Source organism: Rhipicephalus microplus, chromosome 5, assembly GCF_043290135.1.
Source record: "Rhipicephalus microplus isolate Deutch F79 chromosome 5, USDA_Rmic, whole genome shotgun sequence".
In the NCBI taxonomy this organism is placed as follows: domain Eukaryota; kingdom Metazoa; phylum Arthropoda; class Arachnida; order Ixodida; family Ixodidae; genus Rhipicephalus; species Rhipicephalus microplus.
In genome coordinates, this window is record NC_134704.1 from 165,678,887 (window position 1) to 165,698,926 (window position 20,040).

Consider the following 20,040-nt stretch of genomic DNA (forward strand, 5'->3'; position numbering starts at 1 on the left):
CCAGGGGTCTGGACGCTCAGCCGTCGTGGGCTTAGTGGGAACATGTGCATCAGGCAGCGCATCACGTGGTAGAAAGCGGATAGCCACCGCCAGCTATCTGGCTAGCCGCTTGGTAACCAAACACTGGCGGAGGGCGCTGAAAAAGGGGTCTGCCTGGCGAAGTGTGTTTTTGTACTCCGACCCCGAGATCTGTTGGTGTAATCGATACCTGTACGCAGTCGGCGTTCGAGGGAGGGTGGTGTGGAGGCGCCACGGCGTGGGGTTTTGCGCCAACGCTGCAAATCAAGCAGTCAGAAATCAGCACGCTTGCAGTGCGTGTGTGTTTGTTGGGGGGGGGGGGGGTAGCTGAGCTGAATAGTGCGTGACCGGACTCTACTTATGAAATAAAGAAAGCAAACTTAATGTGTGCCGCAACAGACGCAGACAATTCCCGTTGCCTCGTTTTTTGAAGCAGACGACGACGGCCGGAACGCACGAAGTGCGATCCAACAGCCAATGGGAGAGCGAGCGTCGTCCCTGTTGCCCCTGGCAACTGCCAATGGGGGCCCCTTACCGGTCAAACTGGCTTGTCTTGGCCCGGCCGCTCGGCGGGTGAGAAGACCAAGAAGAGAGAGGTAACACCGGTCGGTGGCATTCCGCTTTGTGCACTGTGACGCTTCGGATGTTGGCCGCGAGTGCTCTCCGCTTGGCGCGACTGTGAACGCCCGGATGCGAGCGGGATTAGCGTGGATGCGCGCCACCACTGCCGGCTCGTGTTGTGTGTGAGAAGAAAGACGCGCTGTTTTTCGTGAACTACCGGACGGTGCTGGCGAGTCGTCGATAATTTTGGGGAAGTCTCTCTGCTTAGGATCGTCGGTGGTTTTGTCGTTGCACAGAGCGCGGCAGCTTCCAAGCCGCCGCCTCCTCAAATTCAGTTATGGATACCACCTGCCTCACGCCCATCATTCTCCTGCTGGGTGAGTTGTCCGACTCTGTAAAGTACAACGTATCGCCGCCTTTATTATTTTTTTACGAATGGTGCACTTGCTCAATAACTGTTCCACAGAATTGCACTACAAGGACCTCCAAAGTCAAATTTTGAGACCTTTTGAGGCGAACGCATTTGATTCAGCTCTGTGGTTGACGTCAAGTTACAGGGTCTCGTAAATGGTCCTATTGCGAAAACTTCAATAAATGCAAGGTGGTAAGCTGGCATTGTGGTGGCTTCGGCATCTGTTCACTTGCTATAACAAAGGCGTTTTGGAAGTGGTGCAAGTGACCATGATATTGCGGAGGTTGGTATGGTACCTTACCAATGTACCGCGGAAACTTAAAGAGTGTCAGCATCGACACGCGTGTCACTAGCACTCAATCGTCATGTGCAATTAAGAGTAACTTTGGAGCTATTCTAAATGTCTGATGGAGCTTGGGAGCCTTAGAAAGATCTGAAGCGACGTGGTATCGTGTTGGTGCTGGTTTCCAGAAGAACTGGAATGTACCGCTGTTTAAGCTTCACCTTTAAAAAATTTAGTGTCCTTCAAGGATTGTCCGGCTGTTCGGCTACGACAGTAGCCCTACCAAGTTACTTGGACACCTTCAGAAACTCTATATATGTGCTAAGCCGCTTGGAGCATGTCCAGTCAACATTCACCGATAACTTACTCAAATGTCTCCGTCGCTGGCATTTCCGGTTAAAGAAAACCACTCACCATGTCGCTCTTAATAAAATAGGTTTGACTAGCGCGCTTTTGCAAAACAACTGTTTTTAAAAATGATTTTAAAGCAACGTGGAGAGGAAATGGTCCGACTTTTTTTTCTTGCAGACGTTGTCAGAAGGAACGCACGCATGGGAGAAAGGCGAAGTACAGCTGTGTAGCAGCAATGATATACTATGCTCCTATGAAAGCACAAGTTGCTATACTCAATGTCATTTAGCATGGGGCGTCCTGCCCACTGGTCAGTGCTCCGAATCGTAAAGATTCCTTTTCCTACACGCACCCTCAATATGGACGTTCGCAGTAAAGAACTTGAGTTCTGAGAAGGCATTCCTTTCTTTTTAATAGCGAGGAGATATGTACGATGAATATAAGTTTGTATGGGACATGAAGAACCCTGGATTGTACAAGCAATACTGCTGTAAATGGGTTTGTTGTCAAGGTCCAAAATATTTTGCGTTCTGGGGTCCTCCCCATATGTGTCTGTTTCTATTTCCTTGAGGTTTTTCGGAGTTGTGGAGTTGTAGAGTGATTTACTTATTTACGGCTTGTGTCACACCAGAGCAATATCTCCTGACGCCAGCTCACCAAAACGACTGAAGCATCAGCCCTAATCAAAAGAACACACCTGATTTCCGTCCTTATGCATTACCATTCTTACATTACGTGCAGTGTACTTGGAATCGCCACGGCACAATATGAGATTAACTGAACAAACTCGGCATACGCAGAGAAGATTATTGTGTGTTTGGCCATAGCGTTTGTTTTTAGCTATTGGCTCAAACAACGAAGTGAACGAACCGCACCGATTTCGGAACTCCACTTTCCCGATGGTAGGTCCCGAAGGTAGGGGCCATTGTGTCAAGGATAATAGCATCTGACACCGCATATTGGAAGTCTATTATAAAGTATAGTTCATCAAATGTGCTTAGTTTTACCTAGCAATGCTAGAGACGAGTTATTTAGGCAGCCTTCGCCGAATGGTCCTTAATGAGTTTGTGACGATGAGTACTTAGCTCAGATGTAGACGCCCGCTTAAGACGGAGCCTGTTATAAATTTGCAGGGTGTTTCAAAAGTTCCCAGGCCGCAATCCTATGTATTCATATATGTGCAAGGGAGTTTAAAAGTGACGCCAGGTAGTAGGCAGGCAGCCGGTACGGACACCAATGCTCGGACAGTCCAGCGTCTATAGCTCGTGCACACGCTCGCGCTTCGCACTCGGAGATGGTCCCATTAGTCAGTGCCTTGCGAATTCCCCACTACATATGTAATTGTGGCCTGGGAGTTTTTCCACGGACCCTGTACACCATCCACTTCGAAGGTAACGCAGCCTGGGAGCTCTGAAACACACAGTGGAATCGAATCTCGGTTGGTAGAGGAAATCACCAGGCGGGTGATCCTTTGAGAGTGCTGTGTTCGTTGCACTTTTGTTCCAGAGGGGGCATCGTACACTTTCCAAGTACACGCAGTGACCGAGGAATACTATGTTTGGGCTGACACAAGTGCTGCGGCAGCAGCTGTTACGAAATTGTTTGCACTTCATAGTGCCGAGTGCTCACCACTGACTGAATGAACTTGAATGGCCAGATTAAATAAGTAATGAACTGTATCTTTGTATGTTCGCGTACACAACACAATCCTTTTACATGGCCCCAAACGTAGTATATGTTCTTCAGCCACAGGCATATCGTTCTAAGTGATTGTAACAATACCAAAGCAAGCTCGTCTATTTCTTCTGTTGCACACAGTTACGTTTCTTGTCTAACATGACCCGTATGTCATGGACGCCAAGAAGGCGAGCCCTGCCGTTTCTTCGCTGAAACGAAGTGTTACGCGTGGGGATTAGACAACCGTTGAGGCGCCGCTTTTTTTTTCTTGTTAAGGTGCTTTTTTCAGCGACGTACACTTCGATCGCGAGCAAGATTGGGCAAGCGTTCCAATTTGAGCCGCAAAAAACTCGATTCCATTGGGTCCAGTTCGAGGCCACGGAATGCGACAGAGAGTGGTTGTGGGCCCACGCTGAGAACGCTTGCGCTGCCTTTGTGTATAGATCGGCACACATCTCATGTGCCGGGCCTCATTGGTTGCCTGGTTGCTGCTTTTAGTTTCGCCTCTCCCCGAGCAACTGGAGACAACGTTTAGGAGAAAAGAAAATAAGGGCATAAGGAAAGGAGGAAAATAACTAGAAAGAAAAGAAGTTGACACTGCGAAGTGATCTCTTTACCAGCAAGGACGACGGTTGTCGGTTTGATTAAGAAAGAAACGGCAGAAAAAGAAAGCCCCAAGGCTTCTCGCTTCCTACGCTGTGCCTAGACGCTGGAATACGCGCTCGGCATATCGATACACATCTATCCCACCTCATGAAGAAGAAGTAATAAAAAAAAGAAGCCATGTGGGCTATATACGGTGACCCGGATGAATTGTACGATGAGAAAAGAAAAAAAAATATTTAAGAAAGAGAAGGTTCGATCTCACAGCTGCTGCCGTTTCTTGCGGGCTGCGAGCCTGCAACCTAATCTAGTGCTGTGGGAGACAGTTCCTTATTGCGGTCACCGCAAAGGGCACGTATACACGATTTGGCCTGGTGCTTAATATTTCAATTGCACTTTTTGGTTTTATATTTTTTTAAACTGACAATAGCGTGGCTAAACTCACAGGGAGTGCAAATGTGTGATTTTCTTGTCCAAGTTCTTATTAGCACGCGTCTAATTTTCATCGCCACAATCACGACGCATCAATCGTATATGTGGAAGCTGGTTATAGGTGTGCAACTGTTTAAACAATTGTCGAAGCACCCTGAGTTGTTTGTTAGATTTTGCAATGAGAACGACATGGAAATAGTAAGCGCAACAAAGAAGTACGATTACAGTTATATATTTGAAGCATACTTCGTCACTGAAGCTTTACGTTGTGTACGGAATTAAATCAGGCGAGTGCACACATGGGGCAAGCCTGACTGAGCACTTGCGAAGGTCGTGTAAAATTCAAGGAGCTATGTTGCTTAGACTCGACAACATTACGGAAAGTGGTCGATGAGCCCTTAGTGTTCAGTGAGTTTACTGTCCTTGTCACTGCGCACGTGATTAGAATGAATGCGCGTCATGGAGTGTCTCGACGCAGCAGAATGGATCCGGGTGCACATACTCGTCCGCTGCAACGTGTGACGCCAGCCGTGCGGGACACGCACCTCAGTTGTGCGCAATAATGCAAATGAATCAATGCAGCTACCGGATCCCATTACAACTTGGCAGGAATGATGAAACAACTGTTTTGACATGCCTTCGGTGCAGTGCGACTGGAGCATACCGATGCTCCCGCACACAGTCTTTGTCCGTGCTGCTCGTGTAATACGAGGATTGCATTAAATAACACGTGCTGCTTGCATTGCAACTATAGGGAAAGAGAGAAATTTCAAATATCTGGTTTATTTGAATTAGCAGAACCAACAATTCAGGGGCTGCGTTTGATGCGCGTCAAGTCACGTTTACGCTCTCATGAACTGCTGTTGCAAAATTTTCTCATTATACAAAAAAAATATATTTTCGTCAGTATGAATTAAAAAAACAGCTCGCCAATTTCGTCGAGATTGCGTAATTATAGAATCGGATAATTCATGACGCCTGTACAGCATATAATGCGGGATGCATTAAGGGTGATGAAACGGTTGCCAAGGTAGGATGTCATGAAGGGCCTCCTTTTTGTCTTTGTTTTGTGTGTCGTTTTTTGTGTGGTTGCTCACGCTGTTTTCTTCCAACATGTCGCATCAAGATGCCCAAGCAACCGTTTTAGCTTGGTAAGAAATTTGGAGCAAAAGCCAGATTCTGCATATTTAGTTTATGAAGCAAAAATATATATAATGAAGGCAATGAATGTAATGAACAGGCGTAATTGATGATTAAATATAGATCACTAATACAGAAGTTTGATTTGAGCCCTAAAAATGTCGATATATTGTGTTAACACTAACTTGGTCGTAGAAGAACGAGGGGCATTAAAGGTTTTTAGCATGCACGGGAGTGGTTAGAAATGCTCAATAAAAAGCCAGAGTTGTCCAATAGCCCATTTAAGATGTTTTCTGTCAATGCCTCGTGGTAGCTGTGATAATAAGAGAGCTATATAACCCTGATGGTTTGTTGTCTGAAGAAAAAATAATATTTTGATACGTAGACCACCTGTCATGCTAATGTGTTGGAAGAATTGAATTAACGTATTTTTATTTAGGAAATGGCCGTCATGGTTCTAAATATTGCGCATTGGTTGGGGTAAACGTCCCGCGGCCATCTGCCATTGTAGACTACATTTACGACGCGAAAAAATATTTCTTGGTCAGTTCAATGTGTTTCCAGAAGCACAGTGCCACTGGGGAACTATGACTGCCCTACACTTTCTCAGTAGATTTTATGACAGATAAGTAAGGTGATCGAAGTAACTTATAGATATGCTTGTGATCTCTGACATTCTACACCAATACCAATAAATTGCTTCGGATTCTTCACAATCACATGTTCTCCTGATAAAGGCTATCAAGTGATGTTTGGTTTGATTCTTATCTATAGCTTTCGCAAAAGCTAGTAGTATAACGTCTCTGTGTGGCGAACTAACAGTGCATAACAAAGAGAGGAGTTAAAGAAAAAAAACTGATGCACACTCTTCAACGCACTCGCTTTTATAACCAACGTAGCTGCAAGCATTCAGCTTGATGTGGGAAATAAATGGTTCCTGACATACTTTTTCCATAAGACGGGTAATTTTGCAGAGGCACCAAAAAGAAACTAGCAATCACTTTTCATTCTGAGTTAACAGTCCAATGAAACAAAACTACACATATATATCGTTACCCGAATGATGGGATAATAGTCATTCATTCCCGTTAGGCATGTATCGCGCCTAGAATTTTAGCCCATCAGATGAATTACATTTTATTAAACTAGGTACGCAGAAACACAAATGCGTGTAATCAACGGCGCTTTAAAATCTCTTCATCCAAGGGAGCCGTTTTTCGCATTGTGGCCAATGTGTATGCGCAAAAGTTGTTCAGGCTTAATAAATGCATTCATTGCGTTTTGGTAATAAGAAATAGTTCGTACGGCCTGATAAAACAAGACTGCCCCTGGCGTTGTCAAATCGGTGGCGTAACAGTGACATAGTCCGAAAACCTGAGCACGACTCCGTCAGCTGTCGCCTGCTTACATACGCTTTAACTTCACTAGCTTTTTTGCACAAGTATTTTCTAGATCAGGACAGTTTTATCCCGCTCATAGATGCACTTTGTAATACGTATCAACCGAATAGAACGATGGAGTGTTAATTTCTTAATGCAGCCGACAATATTTTGCAATTTCGCAAACAATAATTCCCCAAAGGCTCTTCGGGGGCCCCCTTACCGGGATGTCGTCACTGGCATCGGCTGCATGCGGGTGCACATCTTGAGATGCGAGAGGCTGGCTCAACCCGGTGCTGCGTGAGACGGCGATAGCCGATAAGTGGCTCTTCTGCTCGCCAAGCACGTGCGGTATGCGCGCTAAGTACGCTCAGGCGACTGCTATGAGTTGCTTCGCCGCGGTACTCGCCAGGGACGCATTTGGCCGCTTTCGCGTTCACTCGCTTAGCAGCAATGTCACGGTCGAGGGATGCGAAAGACGAGTTCTCATCGACCGTCCAACGCGTGCTCGCCCATACTCAAGAGGCATTTCGCATGCGCTGACGAGAAGATTGGACATTTTAGTTTTGGACTTGTCTGGCGAGACAAAGTTCTAGAGGCGGGGGCCACACGGCTGGTTATTTCATTTGAGAAACTCTCCTACTTGCGAGGGAGCCTTTTAAGCAACACGTGCGATGCAGAAACACCGTACCGACCCGTTGCTGTTGCGTTGCAGCGAAAACGAGACACCACATTTGTTTTTGGAGTAAGCCAGTTGTGACATAAAATTTTAATACGAAGATTCTAGGAGACGAAAAAAAACTTGTAGAAACGTCGTCGATTGAGGTAAAAGATCGCCGAGCACGCCTTTTTTTGTGCTTGTAGTATTTGCGAGCTACTCTTATTCATTAATCTCCCAATACTCCATTGGCTAACGGCTGCTGCCTTATGGTCAGTCAGGGCATACTAAGCGGCTCCTTGATTAGCACGCTCGTTGACCATATCCAATTAGGTAATCAAAGGCTTCAAAACACTTTGAGACTTGTGCAGTTCCGGGGCGTGCCTGGTACCAGGACAGTTTGTTCTGAATCATTTTTCAAGCATGTCGTTATATATTTTTTCATTTATTTTATTTGATCACATATAGCGAATCGCAATGCGGTTGACGCGGGAAGGAAAGCTACACGAAAACGTTGCCCATTCAGCTGGTTTCTGGATAAAACGATCGTTTAAGGCCTATTCAAAGGAAACAGCTTTCCAATACTGCCAATGTTGTTATAGCGCTCCATCTCCCATTAACAGGGTCAAAGTCGATCGTCTCCTTCCGACCGATGTTGTAGAATTGGAAACGTCCAGAGGTCAGGGGTCGCAAGGCGGCTCTGCGTTCGACCTGCAGCCCACGACAACAAGACGAATAATCTTAAGATAAAAAAAACGAGCAGAAAAGATAGGTCGTATACAGTCACTACAGCACAGTTTATAACGCATCGTGTTTCTGGGTTGCACGGAATAATCTCTGGGTCATAAGAGAGAGGCTCGAGTTGGTCACCAGGCGAACTTGGCGGCTCCATCCATCGACAGAGGAGAGATCGTGCGTGAATATACACGATCCACAAAAAAACGTGGCGTGACTATTACAATTTCGGGCGGCCCGTTGGCCCGTAGTACGTTGCACGCTTTTTTTTTTGTTTCGAGCTCGCGTTCTGAAGTGTAAGGAGGCGGAGAAGAGCGCAGCGGGTCAGTTTCTAAATAACCAGTTCTTGGTTGGGCCCCGTAAAAACAGCTCCTTTGCTGTTCCGGTTACGGACGAAGGAGAGGAGTGCTATTCGCTACCTGATAACAATCTGTTCGTAGTCTATAGAGCAAGCGAGTCGGATTGAACGTAACAGCTGCGAGGCTTCCATCATACACCACGTGCCTTCGGTGTCTGCTTGTAGGCTCTGTGTCTGCTCAATTTTTGACCGATTGTTACAATGCGTATCTCGTGGGCCTTGTAATGCTAGCAGTGCAGCCTGCTCGGCTGCTCATTCGCGCTTCATTTTTCACCTGTTTTCCTTTCTTCTCGAGCACGCTTTCTTCGTCGTCCTTTTTGCGTAGATCAAGGCAATCCCCAGAGCTCGCCACCTTTCTTCTTTATTTTTTTTTGTTAAATTGCTCTCGCGGTTCGCCTTTCTTCTTCTAGTATTATTCGTGCCGAATATCTCCCCTTTTTGTTGCTTCTTTTTTTTTATTTCTACGGTTTTACGGTGTGCTATATAGACGGCGTGGTGCCTTCAACTCTAAACGGCCGCTTGGGCACGTTTACAGTGGTGTAAGGCGCCGTCTTTCGAATGTTTTTTTTTTTTTTTTGTGCTGCCGTCGCCACTGCCGTCGTCTCTGAGCCGGCCAGCCGACCTAGATCAGACCTTATAAACGTAATACGATGGCGCACCGGGATAGGGCTGAGGGCGAGCGACCGGCCGGAGGCTGCTATGCAGTGCCACCTGAATATCACTCCAATAGATGTGCAACGCTAATTGGGCCCACTGAGCGCTGCTGTGTACGTAGGACAAGATTGAACGCACACAGGGCACGTGGCTGGCAGATGTAGACGGCATGACATCGCAAACGTTATTATGACACGCTTTAAAACGAGACGAGGCCACGAACGCAACACGAGAAAAGCGGAAAACATGGTCGTCGAGCGTTCCATAAGCTTGGCGGCACTGCGAAATCACATTGAGTGTATTTGTGTCTAAATAATGCAAAAGAAGAGCAAGTACTTACCACGACCTTGTCTATACTAAACTTAACTTTTTAGATGCGGAGCATCTAATACTCGAGGCTTGTAGTGCGGCGCCGTCCGCAAGCTTCCTCCTTTTTCTTCCACCATCTGTGCACCCTTCCTCCTCTACACACCGCGTGCGCTTCTCCTCTTCACGAACATTCGCTAGCTGTATAATGTAGCGCGCATGCGCCGTCACGCTTCGAGAACATCGGCAGCTGACGCGCGCGCATGCGCCGTCGCGCTTCGAGAACATCGGCAGCTGACGCGCGCGCATGCGCCGTTGCGCTTCTCCCCCTTCTCGAACATTCGACAGCTGACAGTGCATGCGCCGTCGCGCTGTATATATACTCAAGGTCGGCGCTCGCTCGCGCAGTTGCCGCTCGTCGGTTGGTTTGTACGGCGCGTCGACGTCCAAGGTCGCGGTGAAACGAATTCCAACGAATCCACAAACACAATGATCGACGTCCCTTCGACCGGCGCCGCCCTTTCGCATACGTGTGTACGTGTTCACTCATTTAACACCCCCTCCTACAACCACGTTAACCAATTTAGCCATCGACGCAAGTAAGTCGCAATTTAACACCCCATTTCACAACCACGTTAACCAATTTAGCCATCGACCCGAATAAGTCGCACTTTAACACCCCGTTAACCAATTATACGCTCCGCATCCTCCTCAGTGTTCCCCCGAGGGAAGCTGCGGGCAATTTTTTACTCTCATTTTAGCACTGTTTTTTTTTTCGTTTTTTTTATATCCGAAGCGTGTTTTTCAAGGTTACGCAGGCGTGCACGTCGACTGGACCGCATAGAAATTATGTCAGGAGAGATTACTAAAAATGCCCTTTGACTGGTTTCAACCACTTGGCGAGGTATTCCTGTAAATGTAGGCGCTCATTCTGAAACGTTTAATTATTTTCCGTGGCAGTTAGGTCAGAGAGGTGAGCACAAAGTGTGTTACTGTTCTGATCGATGCTCCTTGGATTGAATAAGAAAAACGCCAACGAACCCCATCAGCATAAAGGAATTATGCAATACTAAATGTACGACCAAGAGTGACTAACATATTGCATACACATGCGACAGCTTAGAAAGCAACCCAAATGGAGGGTTATCAGCCGAATCGTTTGAAGGCATCCTATATCAAAAGAATCATAAGTGGCGTACTAACAGTAGCCACTTGACCATAGGGAACAATTCAGCAAAATCTTAAAACATGATCCAGGGGAAAATAGTTTTACCTTAAAATCCCTAAAGTGGACTTTGAAATATAGAAAACGACCCAAACACGTACCCTGGTATTCCAAAAAAAAGATATTCAAGTTTCGGCTACGTCACAAGAGCGTTACCAACAAGAATTTCTTATTTATTGCAAATGAGGATTTCGTGTGGATCCAAAAAGTAAAAATGTTTCTTTTCAAATCATTTTAGCCTGTGTCTGGATCCGCCTTTTGCGTTTATTTTTCTTGCAAGCTGGCTGGTTCCCGTGCCATCCTCGACTTCATCCGGTTAAACGTTGGACAACGACACATGCGAGGATGATCTGCTGCATATTTCTATGACAGAATTTGTTGATGCATAGATAACTTGAGTAATATCCACGCAATTTATCGCCCTCGACCACCCACTGCTGCATTAGTTACAAAGAAAAAGTGTCAACGGCGTTACCTACACAGTGTCATGCGTTTATACGACCCACGTTCTTTGGTGCCATGTACGTTGATTGATTGATTTGTGGGGTTTAACGTCCCAAAACCACCATATGATTATGAGAGACGCCGTAGTCGAGGGCTCCGGAAATTTTGACCACCTGGGGTTCTTTAACGTGCACCCAAATCTGAGCACACGGGCCTCGATATTTCCGCCTCCATCGGAAATGCAGCCGCCGCAGCCGGGATTCGATCCCACGACCTGCGGGTCAGCAGCCGAGTACCTTAGCCACTAGACCACCGCGGCGGGGCTGCCATGTAGGTAGTACAGTACATGATGTAACGTTGTTAGATTCCGCGTTGCCGCTTTTGATACCCGACTCCGTGCTTGCTCTTAACCTGCATTCTCTTCTGCTAGAGTTACGTAGTAACTGAGAAACATGTTTGCGTCTGTGGCGAAAGTGGTGTAAACTTGCAAACGACCGCGACGAGGTAATCGCCCTGCGCTCGTTCGCGGCTCATAGCAACTGGTGGGCGCGAACAGAAAATAACCAGCACGGTCTATGCTGTCGTTTTAGGGGCGAAGATAGCTCCTTAAGGCGTGGGTCGTGCGTCTCCTGTATGTAGTAACCACCTCTCGTTTTAGTTCTTGGAATGTCTGCTGGGTGGCAGTACTTGTGTATGATGAATATATGATGAAAAGAGGCAATATGGCGGTACTTAGCGTGTTCCCTAGATGAATGGATGGACAGACAGATGGACGGACAGGCAGACAGACGGACGGATGGTCAGATAGCCAGAAAGACTGATGGACGGATGGACATACATACATACATACATACATACATACATACATACATACATACATACATACATACATACATACATACATACATACATACATACATACATACATACATACATACATACATACATACATACATACATACATACATACATACATACATACATACAGACGGAAGGACGGGCGGATGGACGGATGGACGCGGCCAGCGGATAATTCACGGTTTGCTGATTGATTGATTGATATGTGGGGTTTAACGTCCCAAAACCACCATATGATTATGAGAGACGCCGTCGTGGAGGGCTCCGCAACTTTTGACCACCTGGGGTTCTTTAACGTGCGCCCAAATCTGAGCACACGGGCCTACAACGTTTCCGCCTCCATCGGAAACGCAGCCGCCGATGGTTTGCTGATGAATTTCTTGGAAGATTCCCTCCACTCATCGTCATTGACTCTGTGGATATAGTGTGATTTTTTTAGATACGTTGCCCGTGTAAGTCTGCATATGCGCAACTTTTGGTAGTAAACCGACACTGCGCGATATGGGTATTGCTCACTTTTTGTATTGTCGCACGCTGAAAGTATTGTCTGCCCTACTTCCTGCTCAGTAAACAGTTCTCAGTAAAACGTCGGGCGAGCCTATGTGACCGCATACACAATATATACAGACTACAAAAAGATATCGATAATCGCGACGTGACCCAAGGCAATGTCGGTTAAATATATATACTCTCATATGCAAAAAAGATTCGTGTTGCAGTGCGTGTCTCCTGACAACAGGCACGCTTCCCCTGGATGATGGCCAGTGGCTCTTCGATGTATGAACGATCTGCCTGGTTATGGTCTGCTCACAGCTACACCCACAGCTGTCTGTTGATTAATTTATGGATTATTGATCATGGTGGCCTGATTGATTGATCATGGTTGCCTAGTTGTTACGGTGCTTTATTTCTGACCTGTAGGTCGCAGAATGGAATCGCACCCGCAGCATTTAGATGGACGTGAAATGCTTGAGACCCTTATACTTATATTGCGGGGCGAGGTAAATATCGCCGATGGTCTGAATTTCCGGCGCCTTTTACTGCAACGTTCCTCATAATCATGTGGCCGCTTTTGGTACGTAGGACCACAACAATTATAATTATTGTGATTCATCGATCGACAGTGTTTCGCATACCACAACAAACATAATTCCTACGATGGCCCTGCCACACCTGAAGAGTTATAATATCTTTTGTAAGCGCAAATCGCGCATTTCAAACTTTTGCGCTTAAAAGTCTTGGTATGCCATTTTGCTAGCGGAATGAGACCAGTGGTCGAGAATCAAACTACCCACTTGGTGTGCTGTGGTAAAGCGCGCTGCGGCCACTGCTTGAAACCAACGGCTTACGCTACATTCCACTCTCCCCAACAACGGCGTCCTCTGCTACGGAGTTCACGAGGGCCGCGGTTGGCTCTCGAGGAATTTCGGCGGCCGCACTGTACGGCAAAGGGGCAGGTGGCACGCGATCAGATTTCACCTCTCCCGGTGAGCCGCGCCGCACAGCGGAGAACACGTTTTGCGTCGTGGGCGTGGGTTGGCCGCTCTACGGTTGAGTGCCCTCTTCGTCTCTCTACACATCATGAACTTCCAGCGAGCACATGACAGACGAGAGAGGGCTAAAGTGGAAGAGGGGGAAGAGTTGGGCTAGGTTTGTACATGCAGTGAGGTGGAAAGTTGTGCACACGGTGGGCTTCCTTCGCTTCCAATTCAGCACCGAAAGTCCATTTGACGAAGCTATCTTTGGTGCGCAAACATGGACACGCTAAAGACAACTAATGCTACGTCCCACGTAGAAGCATTAGGTAGTCCATAATGCGAAAGTGATAAAAGCGCTTACATGGAAGGAATAGCTGGACAGGTCTTTTACACAAAAGATGTCTAGAGAAAAGATGGCGCCTGTTGACATGGAACCATAGATATGAAAACAGTATTGCACCTCACATTCCAGGGTATATGTTACAAGAGCCTTACTGAGAAGGAAAGTGTACGTTTGGGGGCTCGCTTTCTTTGTTAGACGCAATACTGATTAGAACCAACAGACAATAGTGCTAACAAAAGTTATTAGTAATTAGTGTAGTGTAAATGTAAAACTTTTACATACTGTGGAATACAAGGACTGATCTGAAGTTGTCTCGGGCACAAATAAATATAAATAAATTTACCGAATAAGAAAGTTCTTTACTGGTGCATAGCTACTGCTGACCTTCAATAGTCACAGCTACCTTCAATGGGCACCGCAACCGGTCATCAGTGAAACAAATAACGATTAAAATAACGAGGCATTGAAAGCGATATGATTTCGGAGAATGCACGAGATCATGGTACTGCCAAACCATTCTTACAAGGTACAGGCATGGTATTGCGGAAAGCCAGAAATCCAAAAAGAACAGGAGGAATACGAAATGAGACTTGCTAAAAATTACTGCCCTCCTCAATCAACTCACTGAAACTGGTAATTGAAGGAGCGATGCAAGGTTGATTCAGGAGTGTCCAAACGCCGAACAAAGTGTCGATCACAGCTTCGTGTTTGGCGCCTATGCTTTGTTTTCAGCAGATTGTTACTCATACCAGCAATATTTGTTTCATTGGTATTGTGATGAGTTTTCTATTTTCTACAATTATACTGGTGTATATGCGAAGCTGTATTAAATTGAAGTAAATATCAGGCATATAGAACTGACTCAACTTGGGGTATGTTGTCTAATGATAATGTGCTATATAAGCATCATACCTGGCCTGTGGAATTGCATAACCAATAACTAGTTCTTAAGCAAGAACCAGAAAAAAAAGAAAATGCGAAACGAGAGCCTTAGGCAGATAATATGTGCTGCTACTTTTAAGCACGTTCGTTTTACTAGCCATTGTGGGCGTGGTTGCTAACCCGGATACGGGGGAGCACATTCCAGCTGTGGCTGCCGCATTCTCAATGGAGGCGAACGTACTCGAGGCCCGAGTATTTAGATTTAGGTACACGCAAAGTACCTTTGGTGGTCGAAATTTCCCGACCCTCCACTATAGTATCATTCATAATGATTTTGTGGTTTAGAGACGTTATACCCCATGGCCTATTACCAGCAAGCCCGTGTTCTTAAGGCTCAATGGGTGGCCACCTCTTCATTGTGCCTGCGTCCTGAGCAGCGTGTCTGAGATATTGACTTATTGTATACAATGCGACCAGGCTAACAGCCGAAGCAAATCTGCGTGTCGCTGCGTCACATTTTGTAGCTCCGTAATCTCATTATTGATAAGTGCGCATATATACTTCTGCGTATGATGAAGTTGCACTGTGATGAACAGGTTCAAAAGGTGCATACGCATTTTTGTTTAGGAATGCTCGCAATAAACTCCTGCCTGCACTGCAACGAAGTTCCTCGGTTGCTTACGCAAGTGGAGAGCAAAAAACTCGAAGAATGAAGCATCGCGCACGTAATGTTTCAAAGGAAAAACACGGCAAGAAGACGCAAGAGGAGCGCGGGGACATCGCGGCACGCAAGAAACAATGCCCGGCGCGGTTCTTCGCTTTCGCGAGCGCATTTAGCCCTCTTCTCTGCTGTATGTCCGGGGTGATCGAGAGAGTGCGCACGAGCTGGCGTATGCTAACAACGAGCTCGCACGCATGGCGCCTTTTCGGTCGTCTCATTGTCTCCACGCCTGCAAGCCTCCTTTCCTTGAGGCACGGAGCCAGTTTCAGAGCGCCGATCGGTCGTCACGCAGCTGCATCTTGTCCCGGTCGAAGACGACGCTCGGAATGTTCGGGCTGTACCGCGTAACCCTGATTGGCATTCGAGCCGGACAGATCGCATCGGCCAAGACGCAGCCGCAAATATAACAGGCAAAACAGCGTGGAGGATGTAGTCCTCTTGTTGTGCGTAGCCACCAAGCTCGAAACTTCAGCTGTCTGCGGGCACTGCAGTAAGCGTTCTCTCTCAGTGCTCCGATTTAGTTTTTTTTTTCACAAGCATTTTAAGCGAGACACGTTTACTGCGCAAAAGAGAGTACGAGTCGGTGAGTGCGTGTACCGCAGGCGTTTCTTATTGAGGGCACTTATAAACGCCAATACGAACAGGAATTGATTTACCTCTTCGTTCGCGAAAGAATATCTTTTTTGTTAATGCTTTCTTTTATCTAGCTTCATTAAAAAAGCAGGAAATAAATTCAGTTTTCAGTCAGTGCTAGTTTGTGTACTTTCCTTTTATACCTCAGTCCGGGTCGCGCTGCCCACATTAAAATTACGATTAAAAAGGCCCCATTTGCTCATATGTTCAACGTGAAGAAGTTTTAAAATATGCTCATGAGTTTGTTTTTATGGCTTGTGTTCCTTCGATTCTTTTTTGCTTTTGTGAAGTTTAAATTTGACGCACAACACTGTTCCTGTCCTTTCTAAGACTCCATTTCTACTAAATTCATTACATGACACACTGCAGCAAATGGCCGACTCTGTGAAATTCATAACCTTATACAAGTGAGCTGCATAGCGCCAAGGGGATGGGAAAGTAAACGAACGTTCATATAATGCTGCCTCATTAGCAGCTACTGAAAAACAGTACTCGTCTCATAGATAATCTCGAATGGTACGGTTTTATTTAAGGGGCCACGACAAAAAAACCTTAGGCCTGAAACTTTTTTTTTAAATGACCATGTGCTGTGTCTTTTTTGCACCATGTTGGGTGACGGCGGCGTATATTTTAAGCAAGATAGAAATTCGCATGACCAGTTGGACATGGTGTGATTATCTATGCAGAGCAAGAGATGTCACAGGCAGTAATGTTCCGTCAAGTGAGCCTCAGGCCATGGGCTTCCTTCTTGTGTAGTTTCTCCTGCTTATATAGTTTTTTATTTATTCTGACGCCTTTCTCTTTGTACTCGTTGACTCTCCTATTCGTTCTCGTTTCAATTCAGCAGTTAGTTTGGTCAAACAACAAACTCGTTCTTTCTTGGTTCCGTCTGAAGCAAGACAAGGGCGTGCGTGGGTTTTTCTTGTGCGTGTTCCTTTAGCGCCATAGTTCTCGCTTCCATTTATCGCTGCTTGACAGGCTACTTCATTTTCCGGCTGCTCAGTTTTTTCATCCAGTGCACTGCGATACTGCACTTGTGCGAGTGACCTCCAATTCACCCCGCCCACCCTTCTCGAAACAGCTTGTGCGTGTCGCCCACTTTGTTACACTTGTTCTCGCTTTCGTAGTGAGGCAGGCGAATCACTGAAAGATGTTACAAAACACACAAGGCTTGCCACCCTTCCTCTGTTCTCTGCGTGGTCGAATGTAACACCACACGTGGTTAAGTGTAAAAAAACAAAAACAGGACCAGCAATTCTGAAAAAACAAACAATAGGAAAACTGTTATACAAACAATACCGTTAAAGTAAATAGCTGTCGATGTCAGGATGTCAGGAATGTCCTGCTGACAATGAAAAAGAGCGTTTACGAAATAAACACCTGCTGATCTCGGCTCCATACTGTCTCTGAGGAAGGAAATTTTGCAATTTTTTTAGTAACGTAACATGTTACTTTTCTGAATAACGCCGATATCGATTTTGCAAGGCTCCATTTACCAATCAGTTCTTTACAACAACTAACTATTAACGCAGGCCAGACAGGTCCTTGTGTTAGGAATGAAAGAGAGCTGCGGAGCGCTGCGATATAACTACCCTGAGTGCCAAGTCGACCTGCATGTGCTCTACAAAGCGGGTTCGTCGTGACGAAAAGTCAGTGGATTTTATGTGTGCCACCAACATGATATCATCATCAAGCACGCCGTAGTGGTGTTCCCGATATTAGCTTTGACCAGCCGACATTGCACAATGAGCGACTCAATCTAAGTACAGGTTCTATATATCGCCTCACCCCATTTAAATGCGACCGCCGTGGCTGAGACCTGCGTGCCCTCGTTATTAACATCGCAAGTAGCCGTTGCCGCCTAAAGTACGCAGCGAGTTTTGACATTGTAACACACGATTTGAATAGCTCTCGTCCCCTTTTGTTTCTTTCACACATCGTGTATTAAGAAAAAAGTTGTTAATGATTTAGAGTATGAGGTACACCACTGCAGAAGAGCCTAAGAACCCTCCTGCATGTGGGTATAATACTTGATGAGGCCGCGGGGACAAAAATATTGCCGTGAACGACCTCACGACATAAATAGACACTGCAACGACTGACCGAAAGAACAGTTCGTCCACTGTGCATAGATTGCTTAAAAAAAAAAATTGGCAGCATATCCACGGGGTGAATGATGGAGAGTGGGGCGAAGCATCCGTCCGTCCATTTGTTCTTGCTTCCGTACGTCCATGCGTCTGTCTATGTGACCGTCCGTGCGTCCATCCGCACGTCCATCCATGCGTCCGTCCCTGCGTTCATCCATGACTCCACTCCTGCGTCCGTCGATGCGTCCATCCGTCCGTGCAGCCATCCGTGCGTCCGTCCATGGATCTGTTCAACCATCTAGTCCGTTCGTTCATCTAGTCAACACTCCAAGTACCACCATCTCGCATCTTTTCATCATATATTCCGCATATAGAAGCACCACCATCCAGCGGCCATTCCAAGGACTAAACGAAAGGTGGCACACGCACACTTTCTTACGGCTTGCGCTTCGTGTCTACTTCCCACATTTAACCACCTCGAGTTCATGGTGTATACTAGTTCACTGTATTCATGGCACTGCGGCCCAACGCTCACTATACCTTTCTAAAACCAAGGAGGTTACGCCCAGCGAGTATAACGCAGCAACCCTTTCTTGTCGGATAGTGCTCAATGTACATGCCAATGGCTGCTAAGGGGGAATGAGAGACAGGAGAATTCGGCTTATAGGTAACGCGCATTCTGCGAATTTTCATTGTTTAACAACGCACAGGAGAAATCTCCCACCGGCCCACCTTGCAGGTCAAAACGTAAGACATCTTACGTACTATGACGATGGACGAACGGGTGCCGCTTTAAGGAGCTTTGCCCCTAAAAGTGGCCACAGGCTTTCTCCAAACACACTGTGGAATTTGGAAGTGTGGTTCAATTTTTTAATTACAAGTCCCGATAAAGGGCGAGGGCTTTGGACTAATACAGATGACGTCCTTCGTTTCACTTAGCGAAGGAATAATTGTTAGATGGTCCATTTTGTCTCACGATACATGCATGCGCCCCCCCCCTTTTTTTTATTTCATCAGGAAAGTGGTGCTGTTGTTTCAAGATTTGTTCATTATATAACCGTTCTGGCAATTAGTACTGATGCACTGCTCAATTCGTTTCATGGTGCTTGCATTCAATCTGCACAACACAGGGGCGTAACCAGAATTTATTTCGCAAAGGGGGGGGGGGGGCAAACCTTTTTTATATGGATATAGCTCGCTCTCCATGCCATGGCTAAAAAAATTTCGGGTGGCGCATGGGCATGGTGTGCCAGGTTCCGACTATGGCCTTGGTACAACTCACTGGTGCATTTCTTGTTTGTGTTTCAAACTTGTGATTCCTCATGTTGTATAATATCTAACATACATATGACTATATTTACACTGAGATAATGTTCGTTATACTTGCTGTTTTCTTTTGTTGTTAGTTTGTATCGGCATCCCTTTCACAATGCCTCTGCGAGAACTACAAGTATTTGTAAATAAACAAATAAATAAATATGGTATACACTTTGAGGCGCGAAAAATGGGGCGTCGCATATGTTAAATGGCGTTTTGGATGACACACTTTCTAAAGAAACTTCAAACTCTTGCTTGAACTTTCCTCGACGCGGATCTCTTCCGACCAGAGTAGTCAGTTCGCCTAGAAATACGCGAATTTTTGTTTCTTTTGTTTTTTTCCCTAAAATTCTTCAGTCGTTGGTCGAGTTTCTGCGATTATTGGTTTTTTTTCCTGCAAGTGTTGTCATTGTAATGTTCACCACGTTCACCAAGAGCGCATTTGTCTTTACCTATAATAGAGCGTTTGTCTTGAGTAGCTGAGT

General features: G+C 46.1%; 1 protein-coding gene across 1 annotated transcript in view; it reads left to right on the forward strand.

The window, feature by feature from the left end:
* Positions 1-624: 624 nt before the first annotated feature.
* Positions 625-20,040, forward strand: part of LOC119174137 (uncharacterized) — a 149,451-nt gene continuing 130,035 nt past the window's right edge. Inside the window, exon 1 of the mRNA XM_037424952.2 lies at positions 625-956. Coding sequence (XP_037280849.2) covers positions 917-956 — 40 coding nt within the window. The 5' untranslated portion in view covers positions 625-916. The remainder of the gene's footprint in view (positions 957-20,040) is intronic.